The sequence below is a fragment of the Lonchura striata genome, chromosome 3 (genome assembly GCF_050655825.1).
Source record: "Lonchura striata isolate lonStrDom1 chromosome 3, ASM5065582v1, whole genome shotgun sequence".
Taxonomy (NCBI): domain Eukaryota; kingdom Metazoa; phylum Chordata; class Aves; order Passeriformes; family Estrildidae; genus Lonchura; species Lonchura striata.
This window is the reverse complement of record NC_140705.1, coordinates 36,883,605-36,905,444: the sequence shown is the minus strand read 5'-3', so window position 1 is coordinate 36,905,444 and position 21,840 is coordinate 36,883,605. Positions and strand designations below refer to the sequence as shown.

The following is a 21,840-nucleotide window of genomic DNA, read 5'->3' as shown; positions in this document are numbered from 1 at the left end:
AGATTTGTGTGAGCTGCTGTTGAACATGGACCTATTAGTGTCTCCATTGTTTCTGTGTCCTGGGGGATCATCCCTGCTTGTAGAATACCAATCTGAAAAATTGGAAGAATTTGGAGAAGAACCAGATGTGATTTGAGATTTGAACAGTGTTACTTGATATCTGACATGAGTACAGAAAGATTGGTTCTCAAGGACCAAGGGTGGTAGTTAGAAATCCATTTGAATTCAGTCAGATTTCTCAGCTTTTTTCAGTAAGACTTCAAGGTGCAAATCTGGGTATTCAAAAACAAAGGCAAAAAATAAGTACATGATGCAAACATATGCCAGTATTTTCTCTGATTTTACTCTACATACATTTCTGAATTAATTCAAATAACTACTTCAATGTAGTTTAGTTACACAATAGAAGATTCTCTTCATTCATTTATATAAGAAAATAGCTGAAGTGTCACACTGGGATGTGAATTTGTAGCAGAAGTTACACAACACCTATTCCATGTGGAAGAAATTTACTGTGCAGTGAGTTAGAAGGTAGCTAATAAGTTAGTTAAAATCTTAATGTGACAATTTACACTCATTTCTACACATGCAGATACATTCAGTGAATCAGTTTGTGTTCTGTATAAAAGCCTCATACTTCACTTCATAAAGAATACATGGGAAAGAAACCTCGCAGATCTTCCTGTTCCAGTGATGAAAGCAAGATCCATATTTGTGAGATAATAATAGAGTTCTATATCTAATACCTTTCCTAAGAAAAAAACTAAACAGAGCAAGTTTCACATGTTCCTTATTTATTCCACCCAGTGGATTGTTAACAGTATTTTACTGGTTACAGAATACTTGTTTTTCTGGTTTGTTTTTTTCCAAAGACCAGTAATTTTAGATAGTGCCAGCCCAGAGAGCTCATGTTAGAGTCTTGCACCCTGAGTGCCGCATAATTCAACATCTTGTTTCTAAAACAATAATTCACTCTCTGGGTTGCTCTAACAGAACAAATTAATTCATAGTAGAGCACCAGACAGTTGTTTTGTTAATGTTTTTAAATTGCTGTTAATTAAAATTAGTTCAGTTCTTGAGACAGATGTATAAAACCCTATCAATGCATAAAAGCTTTTCTATATATGTTAAGCCAGAATGAAATATAACTTGATAAACTGTTATCTTTGAGATGCACACATTTCTTGGAATGACTTTTGCTATCAAAATGCAGGGAGGGTTGGTTGCATGTTCAGAGCAAAGGAAGAATTTCCAGAAACACAGTTTTCAAGAGCAGGCTGTATGGGGTTCTGAGTAACTTGGTCTACTGGAAGGTGTCCCTGTCCATGACGAGGGGCTGGAACTAGATGATGTTTGAGGTCCCTTCCAACCCAAACCATTCTATGATTCTATAATTTCAGGAATATGTATGATGATACTTTGATTCTTGATAAACATGTTCTAAAGAAGCTGAAAAGAGAATTAGTTCTTAAACAGAACTAAATTCAGATAGACAAGCCACTGAATGAAAACTGTACAGTGTTATACAGCTCTAACAGATGAAAAACGCTATCTAGGGGCCAACTGTATGAGTTTGTGAAGAAGAGCTTGCCTTTATTTATTAAGAATCTAAGTTGATTTTAATAATCAGTTTCTTTCAGGAAAAAATATTTTTTCCTACAGTGTTTTGCATAATTATAAGTCAAACTTGGAAACTAAATCTAAACTAAATTACTTAGTTTACTTCCAATTAGTAGGATTGCTTCCAGGGGTTTTGGGGGTGGGGGAGTAGAGAGGATTTGGAGGCTTCTTCATTGCTGTAAGAATCCCAGAAAGGAAAAGCAACATTTAGAGTTGTGCTGACACTCGTACAAATAAACTTAACCAGTCAAAGAACATAGCTGTAAGAATTGGCAGATAGATTTGAACTCCTTCCTAAAAATGCTGCCAGGGTATTGGCCACAGTCATTTGTGGCACAGGGCCAATTTGCTTCAACCTACTTAATAAAGCATAGCACACACAGAGGAACCAAAGCTGGAATTTGACGCTGGTTGAATGAATGATAGAAAGTGTAGGAATATAATTTTAGAAGCTCTAAACTGTTGTTCATTACTTCTTTTGGCACTTTTTTTTCTTAATTTATGCTGCATGTGCTATACTTCACATATGTGGAAAGCTGAAAATATTAGTGTACTTGTTACTGCTGGAGCTCGGGTAGACAGAGAAGGTAGAAACAACTGAATTTTAAAATGTGATTCTTTTTTGTGTTTTTTAGAACACATTATAGAACTTTTTTTTTTCCACTCTGTCTAGTGTAGTGTCTGGAGCTTGAGAGATCCAAACATTCAGTTTGCATACATCCCATTTCATTAGGAAATATACCAGTAAACAAAGCAATATAGATATTAAAAATAACTTAAAGCCTATTGTCATTTTGGATGCACTGGTTTTGTTGGGTTTCAGTTGCTAGATTTTTGTAATTGCTTGTCTTGTATCCCAAAATTGTAAATGAGCATGTCATACAGTAGATACTGCAAATTATGAAGTCAGTTCTCTAAAGAATACTAGGTCTGCTAACCAGGGAGCTATTATATTTTATTGCTGTCTTATATATCTAGCAAGTTTTTTTTAGAAAGAAAAGCTCTAGGTATCCAGCATGCAGAACTACCTTACATGGAAACTTTATGGACAGAGATAAAAACTTTGCATTTTTATGTTTTTGAGTTAATAGCAAACTTGTGGAGTTAATGCAAAGTTGAAATTAATTCTTCCAAAGTTTTGACATTTGTTAGGGGATTATGGTGCATCAGGATAAATAGAGATGCATTTTCTTGTTTTACTGGGGGCGGGGAAATTTTTGGTCACATCCCTTAGGACAAAATACATCCTTAAGATCTTAACATATCTGCAGTCTATTTCCTGCATGATTTCTAGTCTACATAACTTACCAGTCAGTATAGTCTACATACTTACAAGTAAGTATCATGTATCTTTGTTTATGTACTGCATTTGATACTATTTGTACACAGAGACAGAGGTAATGCTTGTTCCAGGGTTCTTGTGTGGTTCATATTCTTTAAATAAGACTCTAAATACATTATCTGGAAAACATGCAAGTGGCACTGTCCTTCACCATGTCACTTTGTCGCACAGTAAAATGTAACTTTTTACTGGTATGTATTTTACAGGTAGAAGAATAAATTTTAATACACTTTTCAATCTTTGAATCTCTTTAAGTATTACTTCCAGTTTAAAGTGGTTTTGTGTCATGTACCAAGTGATTTTTGACTAACTTAATTGTCTTCTGTAAGAAAGGTAGAAGCAGACTTGTTCTTACTCTATTTCTGATTGTCTCGTCTACCCTATATCTTCCTTTTTTCTCCCAGAACATATTTAAAGGAAAAAAAAATTTATCAAAAGAATGTGTTTATTTTTAGATCATCTTCCAAATATACACAGTGCTACAGATCAACTGCTGTTTATTGATTTGTTGTGTCAATAATTCCATTAACTGTGTTTCATATAATTCCAAATATGTGCTATTGCCCAAACATGTGGTGTGGCACCAACAGCAGGGGACAAGAAGGAATGAGCATGAAGAAACTAAAGTTCAGGCAGTGCCTCCCTCCTTTGATATTAAGTTACTTAGTTCCAGCATGAGGTGCTGAAGGAAACCACATAGTGTTTAAACCGTTCTGACAATACCTAAGACTTACTCTTTAAAGAATAAACTTAAAGGAAGAAAATGATACGTAAATGGACTCCACCACAAGCTGCAGATCGTCAGTTATAAAGGGGTTTTTGCTATGAGTAAGGTACTTTTTCCAGATTATATAGGAAACACACACTGAGTTTTCACAGATGGGAAACTTGAATTTGTATTGGATCCATCATTGTTTCTGATGGCTGTTCCTTTCATGTGCCATCCAATAGCCTGAACTGCTTTAATGGCAGATCGGCTCTTCTGTTTTCCCTGTATCCTAGGTAAATATTCACTGCATTCATGTCCTCTTCTCAAGTTCAACCTTCTGCAAGCAGGCACCAAGTCACTGGTAAAGTGTTATGAAACCTTTACTGCATAATCCTTTATCAAATTATTTTCACCAACAATAAAATGTACATACCTGATGGTCTCTGAGCTTTCTACTATGTAATTAATATTTAGATTGCGTTGGTAAACTCTTCCTCTTGGTGCTCAACACTGATTTTATTTTTTTATTATTATTTTTTTCCAGTCATCAGTGAAACTTCCTAAAGTTCATCTAATTCTTGGAATTTATTCCATTTTTCAGCTAAAACCCAAATGCTGTGACATTCATGGCTCAATGTAGAACACTCGGGCAGTATGCTCGTTTCTGTAAATTTCTTCATTCAGTAGAAGCATTGTTAAAAAATACAACACTATTGAAAAACAAAGATTTCTTTAGTATATGAACTGGAAATACATATATCAGTTCTCAGGATGAAACTTGCAAATAGTCATGGATTTATCTGCAGGGGAACAGTATGCATTTATATAAACTTATGAGCTGAATTTAAACATATGGAATCAAATTGAATAGATGCATGGGCTTACTTTTTTTTGTTATGCATCTGAAAAATAAATATAATTAATGTATATAAAATATAAATGTATAAAAATATACGTAGTATATATTGCATAGGGCTAATATTAAAATCATATACATAATACATATAGTATATTTGTACATATGGACGCATAGAAGTCTTTTCAGCAGGGAAAGATATGACTAGCCAGAAAAAAAAGTGAGCCTGACTAATCACAAACTATTGTAAGTGATTCAGGCTAAGTTAAAAAAAAGAAAGTCAAATTACTTCATTAAATTTTGAGACCAATCTTTTAACTGATTTATATGTACTGTTTTCAAATCATTTTTTTTTGTTTCTGTCACTAGATTAAATGTAACAGGAGTTGTAGTTGAAAACTGTGAAAGAGTATGAGAAAAAGTATATTAAAAAGGAACCTTCTAAAAGGTGTCTCACAGGCTTGTACTGTAAGGCCAATTCTATCCACCTAGGAAATTCATTATATGCCAGTCTCCTTTTCCCTAAGTGGAGGAGAAAAGGAGGTTACTCGCTCATTTGGGTAACCCTGTTTGGATTCCTTCCCAGCGTAGGGGAGCAGCAGATGTGGAACTAACTGTATTGCTGCTGCCGATCCACTTCATCCTTCACAAGCTGCTCTGTGGCATCCTTCTCTCATTGACTGCCCTTAGTGTCTCCCAGGTTCTTGCACAATCTATTTTTATGTGCTCACTAATCACCATTTCTGCAAAATGCAGACTTACAGCACACACACCAACTTGATGAGATTTTCCTTATTCTGTAGGTCTGGTCATGTGCTGTGCAAAGTGGGTAGGGGCTTTGTAATGGACAACTTTTGTGGCAGTAGAAGATGGGGGGCCTGCCAAACCCAAGAAAATGGGCAATTTTATTCAAAACATGGTTTGAGAAAGAAAAGGAAGAACAAGGAAGGCTGTTCGGGACTTTTATATCTTCCAGTGACTCATTGTTTCCAATTTGTTTATATGTACTATTTTTGTAGGCTGCTCATCTATCATTCATGGCTTGGTGTTTCCAACCTCACTTGTGGAATGCAAGAAGATAGTTAGCATGTGTTACGTCAGGACAAGATGTAACAAGGCAACACAAAAGTGCCAGGCACTTTGGCACATGTTAATGTTCTCTGTTAAAGAACAGGTTCTGTTCTTTAACAGAGCAGAATTAGGCATGTTCTGTGCATCTTCTGTACATATCTTACCACAGACTCAGTCTGTGAACCACTGTTGTGGAAGCTAAAGATGAGATGGCAGGAACTCCTGAAAGGCTAAGTGCATGCTGTAATGTAGAAGAGAAAAATATTGTAGAAATAAGGAAATCAGAAGAAAGTGCCATCTATCACCATGGCTGTCAGGGGCAGCTGTCCCTTATATCCACATGAATCTTCTAAGAAATATTAAGCATCATTTCCTTTTTTGATCTTTCTTAATGCAAGATCTTGATGGGTTTTTTTTAAATTTATATTTTTCATCTCTTCAGACTGAGTCCTTGATTGCAGACTTTCTCATATCCATCATGACAGTTTAGCAGGTCTTGAGTTACACATCTTCAGCCTTTTCCATCCCATTCCCAGGGGAAATCAGTTTCACTATTTATTTGGAAAGCGCATAGTAAGAACCTAACCCAAGAATGGATTACATAAATGGTAGTCAGCCTCTTGTTTCTTCTCCCCTTTCCTATTTCTCATCTTGCCTGCCTTGCATTTTTTGGATTTGGAGGAACTCTTTTTCCTTCTGTGACTGTGTGTGCCTTAGGTCTGCTCCTCCTCAGCATTTTCTTTTGAGCATATGAGTAACAACGCACTTGTCTGTGCTTTCCTGTAGTAGTTGCAGTCACTGTTTTGGCAACACCTTAATTTCAATTTTGCATCTCATGTGCGTGCTTTGTCAATATTCCTGTATGTTGCCAGTTTTCCTCTGAGGAACAATTAAAACAAGTGAATTTTCAATTAAATGTCATGTGTAATTCACCAGTAACTGAAAGTGACCTTCTTTCTATCCTGCTTTCATTTCTATGCTTGGTTCCAAAGAGTTACTCTAAATAATTATGGTTTTAGAGCTTCTTCAAAGCTAAGGTCTCATTCCTTTAATTTTCTTCTGAGCAAATCTTGTTCTAGACAATTGAGATTATACTTTTCTGAAATACTATCACTGCACATTAGTAATAGAAATTTTTGTATGTGTGTTTTCCAATTCTCTATGTGATCTCATGAGCAAGCTTAGCTAAGACCAGTTATGCTTTAATGGCATACTGTTAAATTGCTACTGCAAAAGTTGAGCCTGTGTATCTTCAGTTTTCTAAATTAAATTTCTTTTCTCTTTGTGAAGTCCTGCACAGCAAATTACACTATTTTAAGTTTTAACTCTTGTGTTTTATATTTTGTTCTAGGTTGTTGGAAGAGGAGCCTTTGGTGTGGTCTGCAAAGCAAAATGGCGAGCTAAAGATGTAGCCATTAAACAAATAGAAAGTGAATCTGAAAGAAAAGCCTTCATTGTAGAGGTACAGTATGTTTGATGGAAAATATGGGGTTTGGTAGAGCTTGTTTCCTGAAATTCATGGGTTCATTTAGTGTACTGAAAGCTATGTCTTTATCACAAGATAAATGCTGCCTGCAGTACCCAGTTCAGGCCTGGACCCTTGTCTTGCAGAATAGGAGACCTGTCAAAGCACATTGCAGCTCCTTTAGTTTGATTCTCATAAAAACTGAAAAGCAAGAGTGTGGGAGAGACAAGGCCACACAAGTTAGGGATATAACAGTTCTTAGATCATGTCCCAGTCAGAAGTCAGGGTGCAACTGGAATACCCAGCAAAGCCTTGGTTCTCCAGTACAGTCAGGTTGATATTTGAAACTGTTTCTGAGTTTTTTCAGCAGTTCTAATAATTTGATAACTTTTTTCTTCTATGCAAATACATTGCTACCTTAAAGGCAATCACTCTTTTCATTCAATATCTTATTTAAAAATGTCTTGAGTAATTCAGATATACCTGATAAACTTCCCAAGATACATAATATTTTCTAGAATCAAAAGTTTAATTTAAATGACACATATTGTGACATGCTGCTTAATATTTAATTCATTTATAAACTAGAATGTTCAGGATACACAAAATGTGTTAAAAATAAAACTCTCAAATTTAGAACTAACTCTAGTAAAATGTGACACACTAAAGGGCTGAAAAAAGCATGTTTGTAATAGACCTTTATGTAAATATTTATCTGTTGTTTATTGCAATGAAAAGTTTTTAAGGTTATTAATCTGAGTCTGGTTTAATGCTGAGTAAATCCAATTGGTCTCTTGGGATTTTTGTGTTCAAAAGACATCTGAGTAGATAATCCCAAAAATGCTTCAGTAATTACTGCTATTCAGGAAACCCTGCACAGTGCAAGCATCAATTCGTTCTGATTTTTTAGATCTGCTCAAGTATATAGAAAATATAGTATTTGCTCTGAAGACAGCGTAAACTACTTCAGCAGTCTGTGTGCAGGGCAAAAAAATTCTTTTTGCTTGCTTCTACTGTGTAATGGTAAAAAAAAAAACAATGCAAAATAATGTAATTGTCAGTACAAAGAGTAATAGGTTTTTGGAACTATGTCATCTTAATATTAAATTATTTTATAGGATTGTGGGCTTGGGGATATTAGAACTTCTGTCCTCTATATTGTCAAAACAGGAAGTATGATTCTGATTTTTTTTATTCAATCAGACAATTTTTATGTTAAAGGCTCCAGGAAGAGCACCAAATCTATAGACTTCCTTGTTGCATGGTGCTTGTGACTTGAGTGACTTTACTATAGCCTGACAAAAATACTTTCTTTAAACATAATTTTGTCAACCTTTCTTTTAAAATACAGATCCAGTTTGATGCAAGCCTGATTACATAAATGAAAATTCAAAGAGTGAAATAAGTCTTGTAATTTGTAAAATCACCATCTGGGGTTATGCAGAAATAGAAAACTGTATACTTGTGGTTGTGGTCTATTATTTATAGTTATGAAAATAAAGCATTAGCCTTTTTTTCCCATGGTTTGAAACTGTGTGATTTGTATTGCAGCTTCGACAGCTGTCACGGGTAAACCATCCCAATATTGTCAAGTTATATGGAGCCTGTCTGAACCCAGTAAGTTATAGCTTATGTCAGTATGAAAAAAGGTAACTAGCTTAACATATGCAAGCATCAGTGCACAGAACATGTATTTTATATTAAAATATCTATTTTATATATTTTTCATGTTTTAGCCATAATAAGGAAATATGCAGATGTGTAGGTTGGTTGATATTTTCAGGTATTTGTTTTTCGTTTCTACTCCTATAAAAAATAAATTCTTTCAAGAACACCCCAGATCTGCTTCTAAACACTAGTTATACTTCAATTTGTCAAAATGGCATCTAGTGTATTACATAATGTAGTTACATTCATATCTACAATTATCTACAATCCTATTAATTGTAAATCAATACAAAAGGCAATGCAGTGTCAAGACGTGATTGTGTCTTGTAAATCAGCTCCTCATACATGTAATTTTCAGGATTTGCTTTCTTTCTGCCACAGCTGCAAACAGTGTCACAAATTCTCTAAACAGAAAAAAAGGTACTTTACTGACAGGACAGATGTATCTTTAGCTAATTCTTGTATGGGCTATTTAATTGCTTAAAATAGTGCTGCATCCCTTTTTTTTCTTAGTACTAGTGAAGTTCTTCTGGTGTGGTATTTAACTATTTTTTTTTGTAAGCCATTAAACGAATAAAGTAAAGAATAATGAACTGCAGTTGGAAGATAGTATTTGCTTTTTAAGTTTGAAGATGAGGAGGGAGGTCATTATTTTCTAACTTACAGTGAGAACTAAGTGTAAAACTGATTTTTCTTACATGTAAATATATACATTTCAAACTGACTGATGTATTTTCCATTAGCTTAGGTATGGAAGCTTTGCAGTTGCTCTCAAAGAACTTCCCTTTCAGTTTACAGATGTTTTCTATCTCTGCATTGAAAATAGGCCTAATTTTTGTCCTCTTTCCCCCTAAGGTGTGTCTTGTCATGGAGTATGCTGAAGGAGGTTCTCTCTACAATGGTGAGTATTATTTCAACTTCCTGGAGTTAAAGTGCTATTATTAGGGCAAACATCGTCTAAACTACATGTTGTTTCATAAATATGCCTCCATTCTTGGAGCTATTGAGAAGCCACCTCAGCACAGTCCAGGGCAACTGGCTGGAGCTGGCCTGCTTGACCTGCTTGGTGGACTTCCACAGGTCTCTTCCAACTGTTACGTGGGTCTTTGAAATTCTTAAAATAATTTTAAGGAGAAGGGAGTGTGCCTTTTAAAATCCCTTTTCAGTTCACTTGTTTGTTCTTGATAGCAGTTTATTTTATTTTATACAAGTAATGTAAGGTTTTCCAGTGGAACATCTAAAATCATTCTTCCTTTATTTTTAAATTCCCTGGGCATTTGTTTAACATAGACTTTACCAGGGATAGCTGAGAACAGGCAACACTTTTCATATTGAATCTTAACATAAATGATTTTGGAAAATGTACTAAAAAATGGAAAATATTTTGACATTTCTGTTATTTAAACAGTCTGCAGAAGGGTATATTTAGTTGCAGTAATGAGATGTTGGTGATTACTTCTATTCCATAGAGCTTTCTGACTGGTATTTTGTTAACTCCATTGTATCTGTTGTAATATGCAATAAAGTTCTTTTTAGTTTGTGCCTTTGTTTTGCAGTGCTGCATGGTGCTGAACCTCTGCCTCATTATACTGCTGCACATGCCATGAGTTGGTGTTTACAGTGTTCTCAAGGAGTCGCATATCTCCACAGCATGAAACCAAAGGCTCTAATTCACAGAGACCTGAAACCACCAAAGTAGGTTTAGAGTTCATTTTTCATATTTTCTTACAATTGGTATTGAAGATAATTTATAATAATTTTATTGCATTTAAAGGAAATACGCTTAGTTGGTACTAACTTTTGGATGTACTGTATTCCAAATGAAAGCTGTGCATTTGAAACTTAAGTTACAGAACAACAGTTTGTGATACAGAAAATTAACTGTATTCAGTTACTTTCTGTTCAACTGGAAAAATACCCTGCTCCTGCCCTACATCATGGAAGAGGATTTTATTAGGAATAGGGCTTCTAATCAGAGGCAGTTAAAATGTTCCAGTTTTGGAATGGTTGTGGTGTTCCAGAAGAGAACATTCTGGGGGGGGTTGATTGGTTCTAATGTCATATTTAATCTGTTGCATTAGAGCTCTTTCACCACATGGCCATCCTCCCTTATCCCCTCCTTCTGCCTGTTCCACTACCCCTGCCAGAAGCTCCCATCACTTTCCACCAAAAGAAAATTTAATAGTTTCCTACCCAGTCAGTTTGTTATCTGGCTCATTTTATGGCTTCAGATCTGGCTCCACAGATTAGATAGAAACAGATATTTGAGGATCAGCAGAATCATCCATTTTTGGTGGTAATCTGCAGTTATTACCAGGTAAAATTATAACATGAAGGCACAGTTTAAATCTTCAGTTCTTCTTTTATTCCCCGGGTTGATTTAGAGAGTTGTTCACATGTAACTTCAAGTGCTTCCATTTAAATAAATAGCTGTGCTGACTGACACTGATGAGAGTCTTGATTCTTCTTCTTTTGGTAAAATTGTTACAGCACTTGTTGATTTTCAGCCCCTGGCATCTGAAAGTCTACTTTTGTCATTGTATGCTTAGTGGTTTACTATGGCTAAAGATATTTATTTAAGATCTAGCATGTAGAAATATTAATAAATTACAGCATACATTGGGTTACCTTAAAATATGTAATATGTTCACATTAGACACAAATGACCTTCCGTATTTCCCAAATTATAAAACAAAGACCTGAGATACAAAGCCTAAGATATTCACCTATATTAGAATGATAGTTGTTGGGATTTAAAAAACAAAAAAAAGTAGTTTGTTATCAGACTACTATATTCTACAATTTTAATATTCTTTTTCTTCTTTGACAGTTTGCTCTTGGTAGCTGGGGGGACAGTTCTAAAAATCTGTGACTTTGGTACAGCCTGTGATATTCAAACACACATGACCAACAACAAAGGAAGTGCTGCTTGGATGGCACCTGAAGTTTTTGAAGGTAATAAAAATTCAGTGTTAATATTAAATTTTCTTTATAGGGATGCAACTGTGAATTAAAGTGGTGTAAGAATAAGAGCATCATCATAAAATCTCTACAAGTGTATATCATCAAATAATTGTGCAAAGGTTTGAAGAACAGGACTGAACCAATTCTCTCATGTTATTATTAGATATTTAATTATGTGAAGATGTAGAATCTTGTCATTGCTGAGATTTACATAAGGAGTACCTTTAGACAGCTGCAGTTCCTTATTTTTTAAGTCAGTAAAATACAGCCAGAGGGCTCTTTCCTCACAATTTTGCTATTTCTAAAACTCTTAAATAATTTCAAACTCTTGTCATTTAAATACACTGTCACTACTTTCACTCCCTACTCTGATTAGCTTTTAACTTTAGAATTTCCCTGTTGGAGTCTCTAAATTGAACATAATTGCTTTCTTTTTTCACCTCCCACTTTCTTGTAACTGCCATCTTCATTTGCTTTTTGTGTAATCTAGAGATTTGATATACTTCCTCTTTCCTACATACTGAGGAACTTGTTAATACCAGTTAATTTGGTTAAGTAGAAAAACAAACTATTTCTTGGAGTATAATTGGGGAAGACTGATGATACTTGATAATCAGATACCTGTAATTGCTGCATGATTATCAAAGAAATAAACTCATAGATATTAAATTGCAGATTAAACATTTTTTAATCTGTCTGTACCTTAATTATCAATGCAATTTAGCAATGGTCTGGAAAAGTCATCCTCCTGCTTTAGTAAGCAGGTGTTCTTGATTTGATATATTCGGCAAGTGCCTATGTGCAGCAGTGGTTTCCCAGATTCTGGATCCAGGTGGCCTCTTTCCTTTTTGCTGTCTTTATTCCAGAAACTGTCCATATACAGTTTTAGGATTCCTCCCAAACATCACCTTTGGAATTTTTATTCTGAAGGTACCATTTTGTTCCACATATTGCTTAGAGTACCAACTGAAGGATTATTTGTTTCACTCTGATGCCTGAAAATTTTTCATTATATCATTTTATATTCAGGCACTTCCTTTATTTTTTTAGCCAGGACTGCTTCTTTTCTTAACACTTGTTTGCTATTAAATTAAATTCTATAAATAGATTTTTTTTTCTTTTAAAAATAAACAATTTAACCATCAGTGTTAAAGATAGATTTTTTTGTTGAAAAATCTTAATATAAAATGGCTATAAATAGATGTATTGTAGTAGGGATTTACAGTTCATATCCCAGTTCTTCTAGTGTATGAATCGAGCAAGGTAGAAAGAAACCTTCTATTGCAGTTATTGTTGGACAGTGCAAGAAGCATTCAGTTTACAGTTGTTTTTATGTACTTTTAACTGAAAGCATTTACTGATAAATAGACAAATCATTATAAAAATACAAGTATCAAGGAGGAGAGAATCTAGCATGATGCATCTTCTACAATGCAGCATATCAAATTACTCTTGAAAGAGTCATTAAACTACTAAAAATAACCACCTTAAATGGTAAAATGGTTAAAAATTTCTTTGCTTCTGTTACTGCATCAGAATTCAACACTGGAATAAAGGCTAATTTGATGCTGTTCTAGTACTAAGGTTTCTAGGTGATACCAATAAAGGCATGAAAAGCATCTGTTGCAGAACACGGTGCTTAGTGAACTAGTTACTGTAATATTACAAATTTTTCCTCCATTTTAAACCTAAGGCTTTAGGGCACCTAAAGGATGAAGTAAAAGAGAGCAATTCCAATATAAGAATTCCGAGTAGAAGAAACTATTTTTTAAAAAAATTAAATTGCTTTGGGATTATAAGGAAACAATACAGAATACTTTCTCACTTCTTTTGGACTCTCACTTTTCAGAATTAGTCCAAGACTTCTGAGCTGCAAAGTAGAATTCCATTGCTCAAATAGGGGAATGGTACTACTGTAGTTTTATAGGCTGTGTGTTACAGAAGTTCTGTGACTGCATAGATGAGACTGTTTTGCTTTCCTTAGTGATCTGCCATTGTTTACATGACTTATTTTCCCAGCATCTTTGAAAATAAGCTGGCTGATAAAGATATCTTTTTTTTCTTCGTACCTTTTGAAGTCATTACCCACATTCGGCTACTTTGATACAGGTATAAAGAGTTTTTGAGATCCACATTCTTAGAGAGTTTTGTAAAGACCAAATTAGTGCCTTCACTTAAAAAGGGCTTGTGGTTCATGCTGCGGCCTGTTTCTTGTGTTTGCTTTGCAAACTGGCTGGACTGTAAGAACTGACCAGAGAACAGGCTGTTTGCCTTGCAGTTTGTCAGAGGCATGGGGCAGAGGAAGTTGGCTCAGGTAATGGACAGAGCTTGTTATAACTATTGCTATATGGTGGGTATTCACATGGAACTAGACTTCTTTAATTCCACTGTTACTAAAATGATTGGTCTGAATAATGCTTTCTGATCAGGTATAAACAAAAAAAAAAAAATCTCTTGGCCACTATATGCCAGTTTTAATCCTTGTTTGAAGATAGGTGAGCAAATCTCCTATAATTTATATTCACACATTTATTCTCATGTCATTAGCCGTCCACTTTTCTTATTAACATTTGCATGAATTATGGTTGCAAAGCATACATTCTTTCTTTGTAGCCTCTGAACATTTTCATTTATTATTCTATGCCATCAACCTGTCTTCAGCACCTTAGGAGTCTTAGAAATATTGAACTTATGGTCAAAGACTTATAATTAAGTAATGCCATTACAAAAAGAATAAGAATAGTAAACAAAGAGGAAATAAGATGGTAAGGAATTGAGGGCTCTCCTGTTTTGTTCATGTGGTAACTTAGTAGTTCTTGTGAAGACCTGTAATTTATTAAGAGTAATGGATATGACAGATGTTACTGGCTGGCATATTGTGACTAAGGTTGGAAGTAGTGAATTGAAGAATATTTAGAGGAAGCAAACTTAATCAATTAAACCCTGAATGCAAGAGATTTTTAAAAACCTAATAAATTGCAGTTTATATTATATAGGAAAAGTGATACATTTTATCATTTTGAGATGACTCCAAATGAAAATGACTCATTCCGAGAGAGGGGCATTCTTAACAGTCATACTGTCAAGTGATTTCAGACTTCAGTTAGCATGAATCAGCCAGCTTTAGAAAAATGTTTTTTCTCAGCAAAATAAACATGAAGTAAAAGTAAGTGTGTGAAGCTATTTATTTATTGGAGCAAGCTGCCCAGGGGAGTGGTGGAGTTGCCATCCCTGGAAGCACTGAAGAAGTGACTCAGCATGACAGTGCCATGGTTTAGTTGACATTATGGTGTTTAGTGAAAGTTTGGATTCAGTGATCTTGGAGCTCTTTTCCAACCTGATTCTATGATCTGCTCAAACTGTATATTTTTATGATGTGTTACATAGAAGAGTCAATTTATATTGATGTCTTTCTTCCAGGTAGCAATTACAGTGAAAAATGTGATGTTTTCAGTTGGGGTATTATTCTCTGGGAGGTAATCACCCGTAGGAAACCTTTTGATGAGATTGGTGGTCCAGCTTTCCGAATAATGTGGGCCGTTCACAATGGTGAGTTGAAATTACTTTATTGCATTTGAAGTTGTGTATATGACCTATAAATTTACTAAACATTCTTACCTGTACAACTTTATATTACTTGTGTTTCCATTTTGTGCTTCATTAAATATGCATTTTTGTCACTAAGGCTAAACAGACACTGCCACGTTGTGTCAGTGTAGGTTTTGAGCTACTTGGCTGCTACAGTGCTTGCTACATGTAACTGGTGTATAAACACAAAAGGATAAAGTGTAATGTCTTCATTATTACAATACTCCATTGACGTTCCCCCCCTCAACAGCCCCCTGAATATCAGGCTAGCCCAGAGGTCTGAGTCTGTGAGGGGAGGAATATCAGGAGATGGCAAAGATTTCCAAAAGAGGCTCTTTCCCCAAAATACGTTGGTTCAGCTCTCTTTATTCTGTGGCATCCAAGGGGAGAGCGGGGCAAAAGAGAACGAACAGGAAATGTCTATATAGACTTTGGACAGGGTGGGCTTCCCTGGCTCTCTGCCAACCCCGTTGGGGCAGGAAGGAGGGGTCCAGGGTTGTCTTGATCAGAGTCACAGGGTCCCGGGGAAGTGGAAATGGGGTGCCCATGAGCTCACTGTAACACCTCATTTTAAAAGTAATCTGAGGAAAACCTCTTACCTGGCTGAATGATGGTTTTATTAGCTACATTGTCTTTCTTTTATCTTTTTGATTTTAATTGGACATCTACAAGAAATGTGTAACTTCAAGTAACTTAACCTTTGTTTAGAAATCTTAGAAACTATGAAACCTCCTCAAGGACCATTAGGTATTAAAAATGTTACTTTTGCTTTTCATGTGTGGTTTTTGGGAGTTTGTTTTTTTTATTCTGCTGCTTGAAAGGTTTTACCTCTATGCATTCATGGAGCAGCACTCTACTGTGCTAGGTACTATGTAGAACAGATTTTCAGGAGGTTAGACTATGAGAAGGACACCGTGCTTGTGTTCAAATGGACTGCTTTCTTTAAAGCAGTGGTGTAACCATTGGTCAGTGCAGTAGAGTAGACCGTAGTATCTTCATGCTAGAAGTGTAACATTTTTACTGCTGTGTTTTTAGGTACCATGGCAAAACAATTTTTTAAGTAATAAAGTATTGATAGTGAAGTAGTTCTGTGAATGTCTGCAAAGAGTTTCTGCAATTTGTGAGAGACAACATCAAAGCAAGCACCAACTTTTTGAAGAAAAAAATTAAGAAAGAAGCAATGAATGCTGGTACTCTGCCTGAGTGTCATTGCTTCAGTAGTAAATGATAGAAGCATAAGGTGAGCACAGGCATATCCTATTCAAAGATGAGAATGGGGCAGACAGTGATAGAATCAATGACTATTAGAGTCTTAATAATGCACAAAGAGATATGTTTGTAAATGCCATTTTTGAATGAAATAAGATTTTCCAGTTTTTCAAGGACTCTGGACATTAAGATTAGGAGTTATAAGTGCCTTGCATAAAAGCATTAACTGTAAAGCTAAGTGTAAATCTAGTACTAAATTAGGAAGCCTCAATAAGGTGTGGGAGTATCTGTACCTACTTTTGCTTTAAAATTTTATCTTCTTTATCTTTTTCTATTTTCTTTTTCCCTTTTCTCAAGGAAGAAGTCTTAGTACACTTCATCTCCCTTAAAACTGTTGTGGTATTCTTACTTCATGTGTTACTTATTCTGTTGAATAGATTTTTAAATACTTACTGCTTTCTTTGCAAACCAACACTGTGTCTCATATGTCCAACACAACTGATTGTCCATTAATTGTTCTCATTGAAATTGTAGTAAGAGGAGGAACTTGAAGCAAAAACCAGCTAAATACAATAGTTGAAGTAAAATGTTATTAAAAATTAGTATAGACCATGAAAAAGTCACACAAAATTGGTAGTTCCAGTGCCTGATAATTTTTCAGAATATTCTTAGGAGTAAAATCAGCTTTCAAAAAAAGAGTCTTTTGAGTTTTTCTGTTTGTCTGGTTTGGTGGGGTTTTTTTGTTTGTTTGGGGTTTTTTTGCTTGTTTGTTTTGATTTTTTTTTTCCTTGTGAATACAGCATTAGGAACCAAAGACTGTTATTACTTGCTTTCTTACTTGGCCTAGAACTTTATTCTTCAGAAAGAAGTAACATTTCATTAGCCTTTGTAATATGCTGTATTTGGTCTGTCAGTGAATGTATTCAAACCTGTACTGAGGGAAATGTTTAAATATTTTTCTACTTCTGCTATGTAGCGCAAAGGAACTCTTCTTGTCAGTTTTTGGGAGAAAATGAAGTAGAAGCCAGTTCATCCAGATTACCATTAATTCTGCATTTTCCTTTATTTACTTAGCAAAATACTGGAGAGAGAGAAGACGGTTGTTTTAGAGCCTGTTTAAGAAATTTAAGGGTGTTTTCTAATTTCAATTGCAGGTACTCGGCCACCACTGATCAAAAATTTACCTAAACCAATTGAGAGTTTAATGACCCGTTGTTGGTCCAAGGATCCCTCACAACGACCATCCATGGAGGAAATCGTTAAAATAATGACACACTTGATGCGGGTATAAAAATTTATTAAAGTATTTTAATCATTTCTTAAACTCTTAAGCTGGGAATTTGATTTACAGAAGATGTGCCTTTTATCCCATTCCAATGTGTGTTTTCTTTTGCCTCTCTCTTTTTGACAAACATTATCAAATTATTGTAGTAGAGAAGGGAAATAATTTGTCTTTTATATATATATATATTTATTCCCTCTTTGGAGTGGTATAATAACTCATAAGAAGTTTTAGAAAATAAGCAAAGTCACAGGTGTATTTAATGTATTAAATTATTATTTTAATTGCATTCAGTTATTTTCTAAATAAATCATTATAAATGTAATATATAATTTACAGTCATTAATTATTAGGTACTATTTAAATAATTGTAAACAATTGTAAATTACTTTTTCTATTAAGTAATTACTGTTTTTTCACAGTACTTTCCAGGAGCTGATGAACCTCTGCAGTATCCTTGCCAGTATTCAGATGAAGGCCAAAGCAATTCTGCCACTAGCACAGGTACATTTGTATAAGTCAGAGAAAAAGAGCAGCAACATGAAATGATGCAGATAGATTATAAAGCATGTTCTTACATTGATTTTGAACTCAAAATGGAAAAGACTGCCAAAATCTTAAGCATCAGCAGACCCCATTTATTTTGTTAATACCTCATACTACATCATATTTAGTGTTCTCGGTCAAGTGGTTTTGCTGAAGTGTACTTGTAATGAAGAAAAAGCTTATAATAAGAACTGTCTCCAAATGCCCAGGTTTAATGTCTCCATTTTTTCCCTATGACCGTTGCTATCAATTGACACCTTTTTACTTATATGTAAAGTTTAGGAGTTGTCAATTTAAAATTTTTCGCTCTTCTTGAAAGCTGCACCTGCTTTAAGTTGCAGTCTCCACAATTTAAACTTGCATTTGTTTTATTATGAGTTGCAATAAATACAGTAATTTAAAATAAGTGCAAGAAAAATCACTAGAAAGGTGGATGGAACAAAATGTGGGCAAGACTTTCAGGTAGTTTTGCTCTCAAAGAAATCCTTTTAATAATAATTTAAAAAGGTCATTTAGTTTCCTCATTGTTTAGAGTACATTTTTTCCACTTAAGTAGTTTCTAATTTTACATGTCTTCAGCTTCCTCTGCTTGGTTGAATTATTTTCTGTTGCCAAAGAAATTGCTGCTAATTAGGATAAAGCTTCACTGGCTACTTTGCAGCTTAGTGACCTTTATATTAAAAAAAATATTTGCACCTTTAGCATTTCACTGACTTTACTAGTTTTTCTCTACCTCTCAGCACATGATTTTAAGTGAATTTATAATTTCAAACTATGAATAAGTTGTTGGCTGATAGTGTTCAAGTATTTATGCTGCTCTGTGGTTAATGATGGTCTTTGTCATTAATTGTGCATGAGGTTGCTGTTGTGTTGTTAATATAACAGCTACCCTAACAATTTCAAAGAGAGATAAAGATTGACTTCAGAATGTTAACATAGTATTTAGATACATACTGTTTTTTCACTCCTCTTGCTTCTTATACTAACTGATCTGTAGCAGTCTTGCTATTTGTCTTTCATTAAAAGTGTTCAAAAGTGTTGCTTTAAAGGCAAGTTAAACATCTGAGAGCTTTGCTGTGAAGAGATGCACTTCAGTATTTTTAGAGGACATTCTCAAATGCTTTTTTCCTTGTTACTGGTTTCTAGGTTCATTCATGGACATCACTTCTACAAACACAAGCAACAAGAGCGATGCTAACATGGAGCCAAGTGACTTCCAAGGAGCTTCTACCAATGACACTATTAAACGTTTAGAATCAAAATTGGCTCAGCAAATCAAAAATACAGCCAAGCAGCCGGTAAGCTAATGTGTGCAATTTTGAACCATAGTAACAAAATGGACATGGGTAGATATAAGTGTTATGTCTACTCTGAAGCATGTGTCCTTATTCAAAATAGTGCAAAACTGGATCCAGTTAGTTATAGGAGAAGAATACAGAAGAAAAGGGACAGAAAAATATTGTATGATTCCAAAAAGGTAAACTGGAAGGCTCTAATAAGATCTCCAGTGAAATGTGAAAAATAGTTCATTGTAGTTAAAAGGATTTATTAGATTTTAAAAGTATGTTTGAAAACTGCTGTCTTAATTTATAAACAAAATACTATTATGACATGAAGGGATTAAACTTTTAGGTAAATTTTGAAAATACCTTGGTTTACTTCAAGTAGAATGCAAAAATACAAAGATTCTCTTATGACAATATTGGTGTAATTCTGCTGATTTTTTTATCTGTGTGAAGTTAGATTATTTTCAAAGCTGCATATATTTTATTTGTGTATACCAATAATAGTTAAATTATTGGCATTTATTGTTAAAAATTTTAAATTTTGTTCCTTTGAAAATGCATATTGTAGAAACATACTGGTGCACAATATTGAGGGACTTGTGCAGAATTTTCTGTTCACAAAATGTGACTATTAAACAGGGTGACCCTGGCCGTTTGAGTTTGCCCCCATCTCGTGGGAGCAGTGTTGAGAGCTTGTCAGATGTTCGCGCACGACCACCGTCAGCCCTTGTTTCCGGAGAAGCCAAAAGGATGAGTGCTGACATGTCTGAAATAGAAGCAAGAATAGCTTCCATCACAGGTAAAATTTAATGATGTTTGGGGAGTAGACTAAAGAACAGGAAAGAAATAAAGGAGGAAGGAAAATGTAAAACATGCATAGTCTTAAGCTTTTCCTGTAGTCTTGATTGTCCTTTATTAATTGTGGGGGAAATGCCTTTATTTGTGGTTATGCACTCAGCAAGACTGAGTGTTTTGAGTATATTAAAGGTTTTAGAGATTCTGTTGAATTAGATGTTTACCTTTTTAAAAAATGCGTTATGAGACTTCTAAATATCGTTCCTATTCCAAATGCACAACTTTGTCCTTTTTATCTGAAATAGTGGCATTACATCTCGGCTAGCGTAAATATTTATATAATAACATTTTCTTCGGGGTTGTGTCTATAATACTTTTGAAATTAAAAGGTAGGTTTAAAGTTCATGTTCCCAAATAAGTTTAAAAATCCACTGTGACAGATTTCAGAATAAGAAGCATAATTAGATTTATTCACCAGGTTAGGAAAGCATTGTCTGTTGTTCAGAAAAAAGCTACAGGTGTTTTGCCAGGTTTCCTTCAGATATAAACTGTCATATTGAAACCTTAAATCTTTGAGAGAATTAGAATTTATCTGTAAGTATAAATACATTATTTTATGGTGAAAGCAGTCATTAATTAATAAAAATGTGTACACTTGGCAAACACTTTCCTGTCTCTTTTCTTCATCAAAGATACTGTTTGTTAATATATATAAACTTCAGGTTTTAAGTTCCATATGTGAAAGTTGTTTGTGCTATGGTATATAACCACAGATTTAAATAATTAAACAAAATTACTTTGGTTAGTTCATGGTTATTTAGCTGTTTGAGTATTTTTATACCAATATTAAAATTAGAGTAGTCTAGTAACTGCAATTAATAAGGAATTACACATTAAAATTCTGGCTTTCTTGTGTACCATGGCTATTTAATTTTTGTTGTTCATTGTATTATGATTACTCTAGGAGCTTTCTTTTATTAAATACTGAGGTACTGAAATAATATTTATCTTGCCCTAAATTCTTTTTACCTTAATGTTTTTATTTTAAAGCCTTATTCCTAAATCTGTCTTTTGTATTGCCAGTCTTTGACTGGATGACAGTGTAGCACATCTCACCCTGAATATCTATAAAGGTTTCTTAACACAGAAGGCAGCTGTGTACTTACCTGGTAATAACCCTGTGCTGGTTTTATTTTAAAACATGTCAGGACTCACTTTGGTCACTGATGTTCTTCATGTAACTTTTTGACATTATCAGAGATAACCTGGCCCTCCTTTGTACGAGTTTTTAATTTTCTTTGTCTTCCTTAAGTACATTGCTCTGAAATAATAATTACTATTCAGAATAATCTAAGGGCTTTTTGGTGGCTTTTTATTATGACTGTAGGGTTTCTTTTTCTTGAAATGAAAGTACATATTGAACATATTATATTTCTCTT

The 21,840-nt window shown here is 34.4% G+C and overlaps 1 protein-coding gene across 11 annotated transcripts in view; it reads left to right on the top strand.

The window, feature by feature from the left end:
* The window catches only part of MAP3K7 (mitogen-activated protein kinase kinase kinase 7), a 47,538-nt gene that overhangs the window by 3,923 nt on the left and 21,775 nt on the right, over positions 1 to 21,840 (top strand). For 8 of the 11 annotated variants that reach the window (XM_085574837.1, XM_077782302.2, XM_021545396.3 and 5 more), the window contains exons 2-11: positions 6,950 to 7,060; positions 8,615 to 8,680; positions 9,587 to 9,632; positions 10,288 to 10,426; positions 11,562 to 11,686; positions 15,116 to 15,244; positions 17,647 to 17,777; positions 18,197 to 18,278; positions 19,467 to 19,618; positions 20,246 to 20,405. In XM_085574837.1, the coding sequence (XP_085430963.1) occupies positions 6,950 to 7,060; positions 8,615 to 8,680; positions 9,587 to 9,632; positions 10,288 to 10,426; positions 11,562 to 11,686; positions 15,116 to 15,244; positions 17,647 to 17,777; positions 18,197 to 18,278; positions 19,467 to 19,618; positions 20,246 to 20,405 (1,141 nt within the window). Of the gene's footprint in view, positions 1 to 6,949; positions 7,061 to 8,614; positions 8,681 to 9,586; positions 9,633 to 10,267; positions 10,427 to 11,561; positions 11,687 to 15,115; positions 15,245 to 17,646; positions 17,778 to 18,196; positions 18,279 to 19,466; positions 19,619 to 20,245; positions 20,406 to 21,840 lie in introns of those variants that run through there. The other 3 variants (XM_085574840.1, XM_085574839.1, XM_085574838.1) reach the window with 2 other exon arrangements.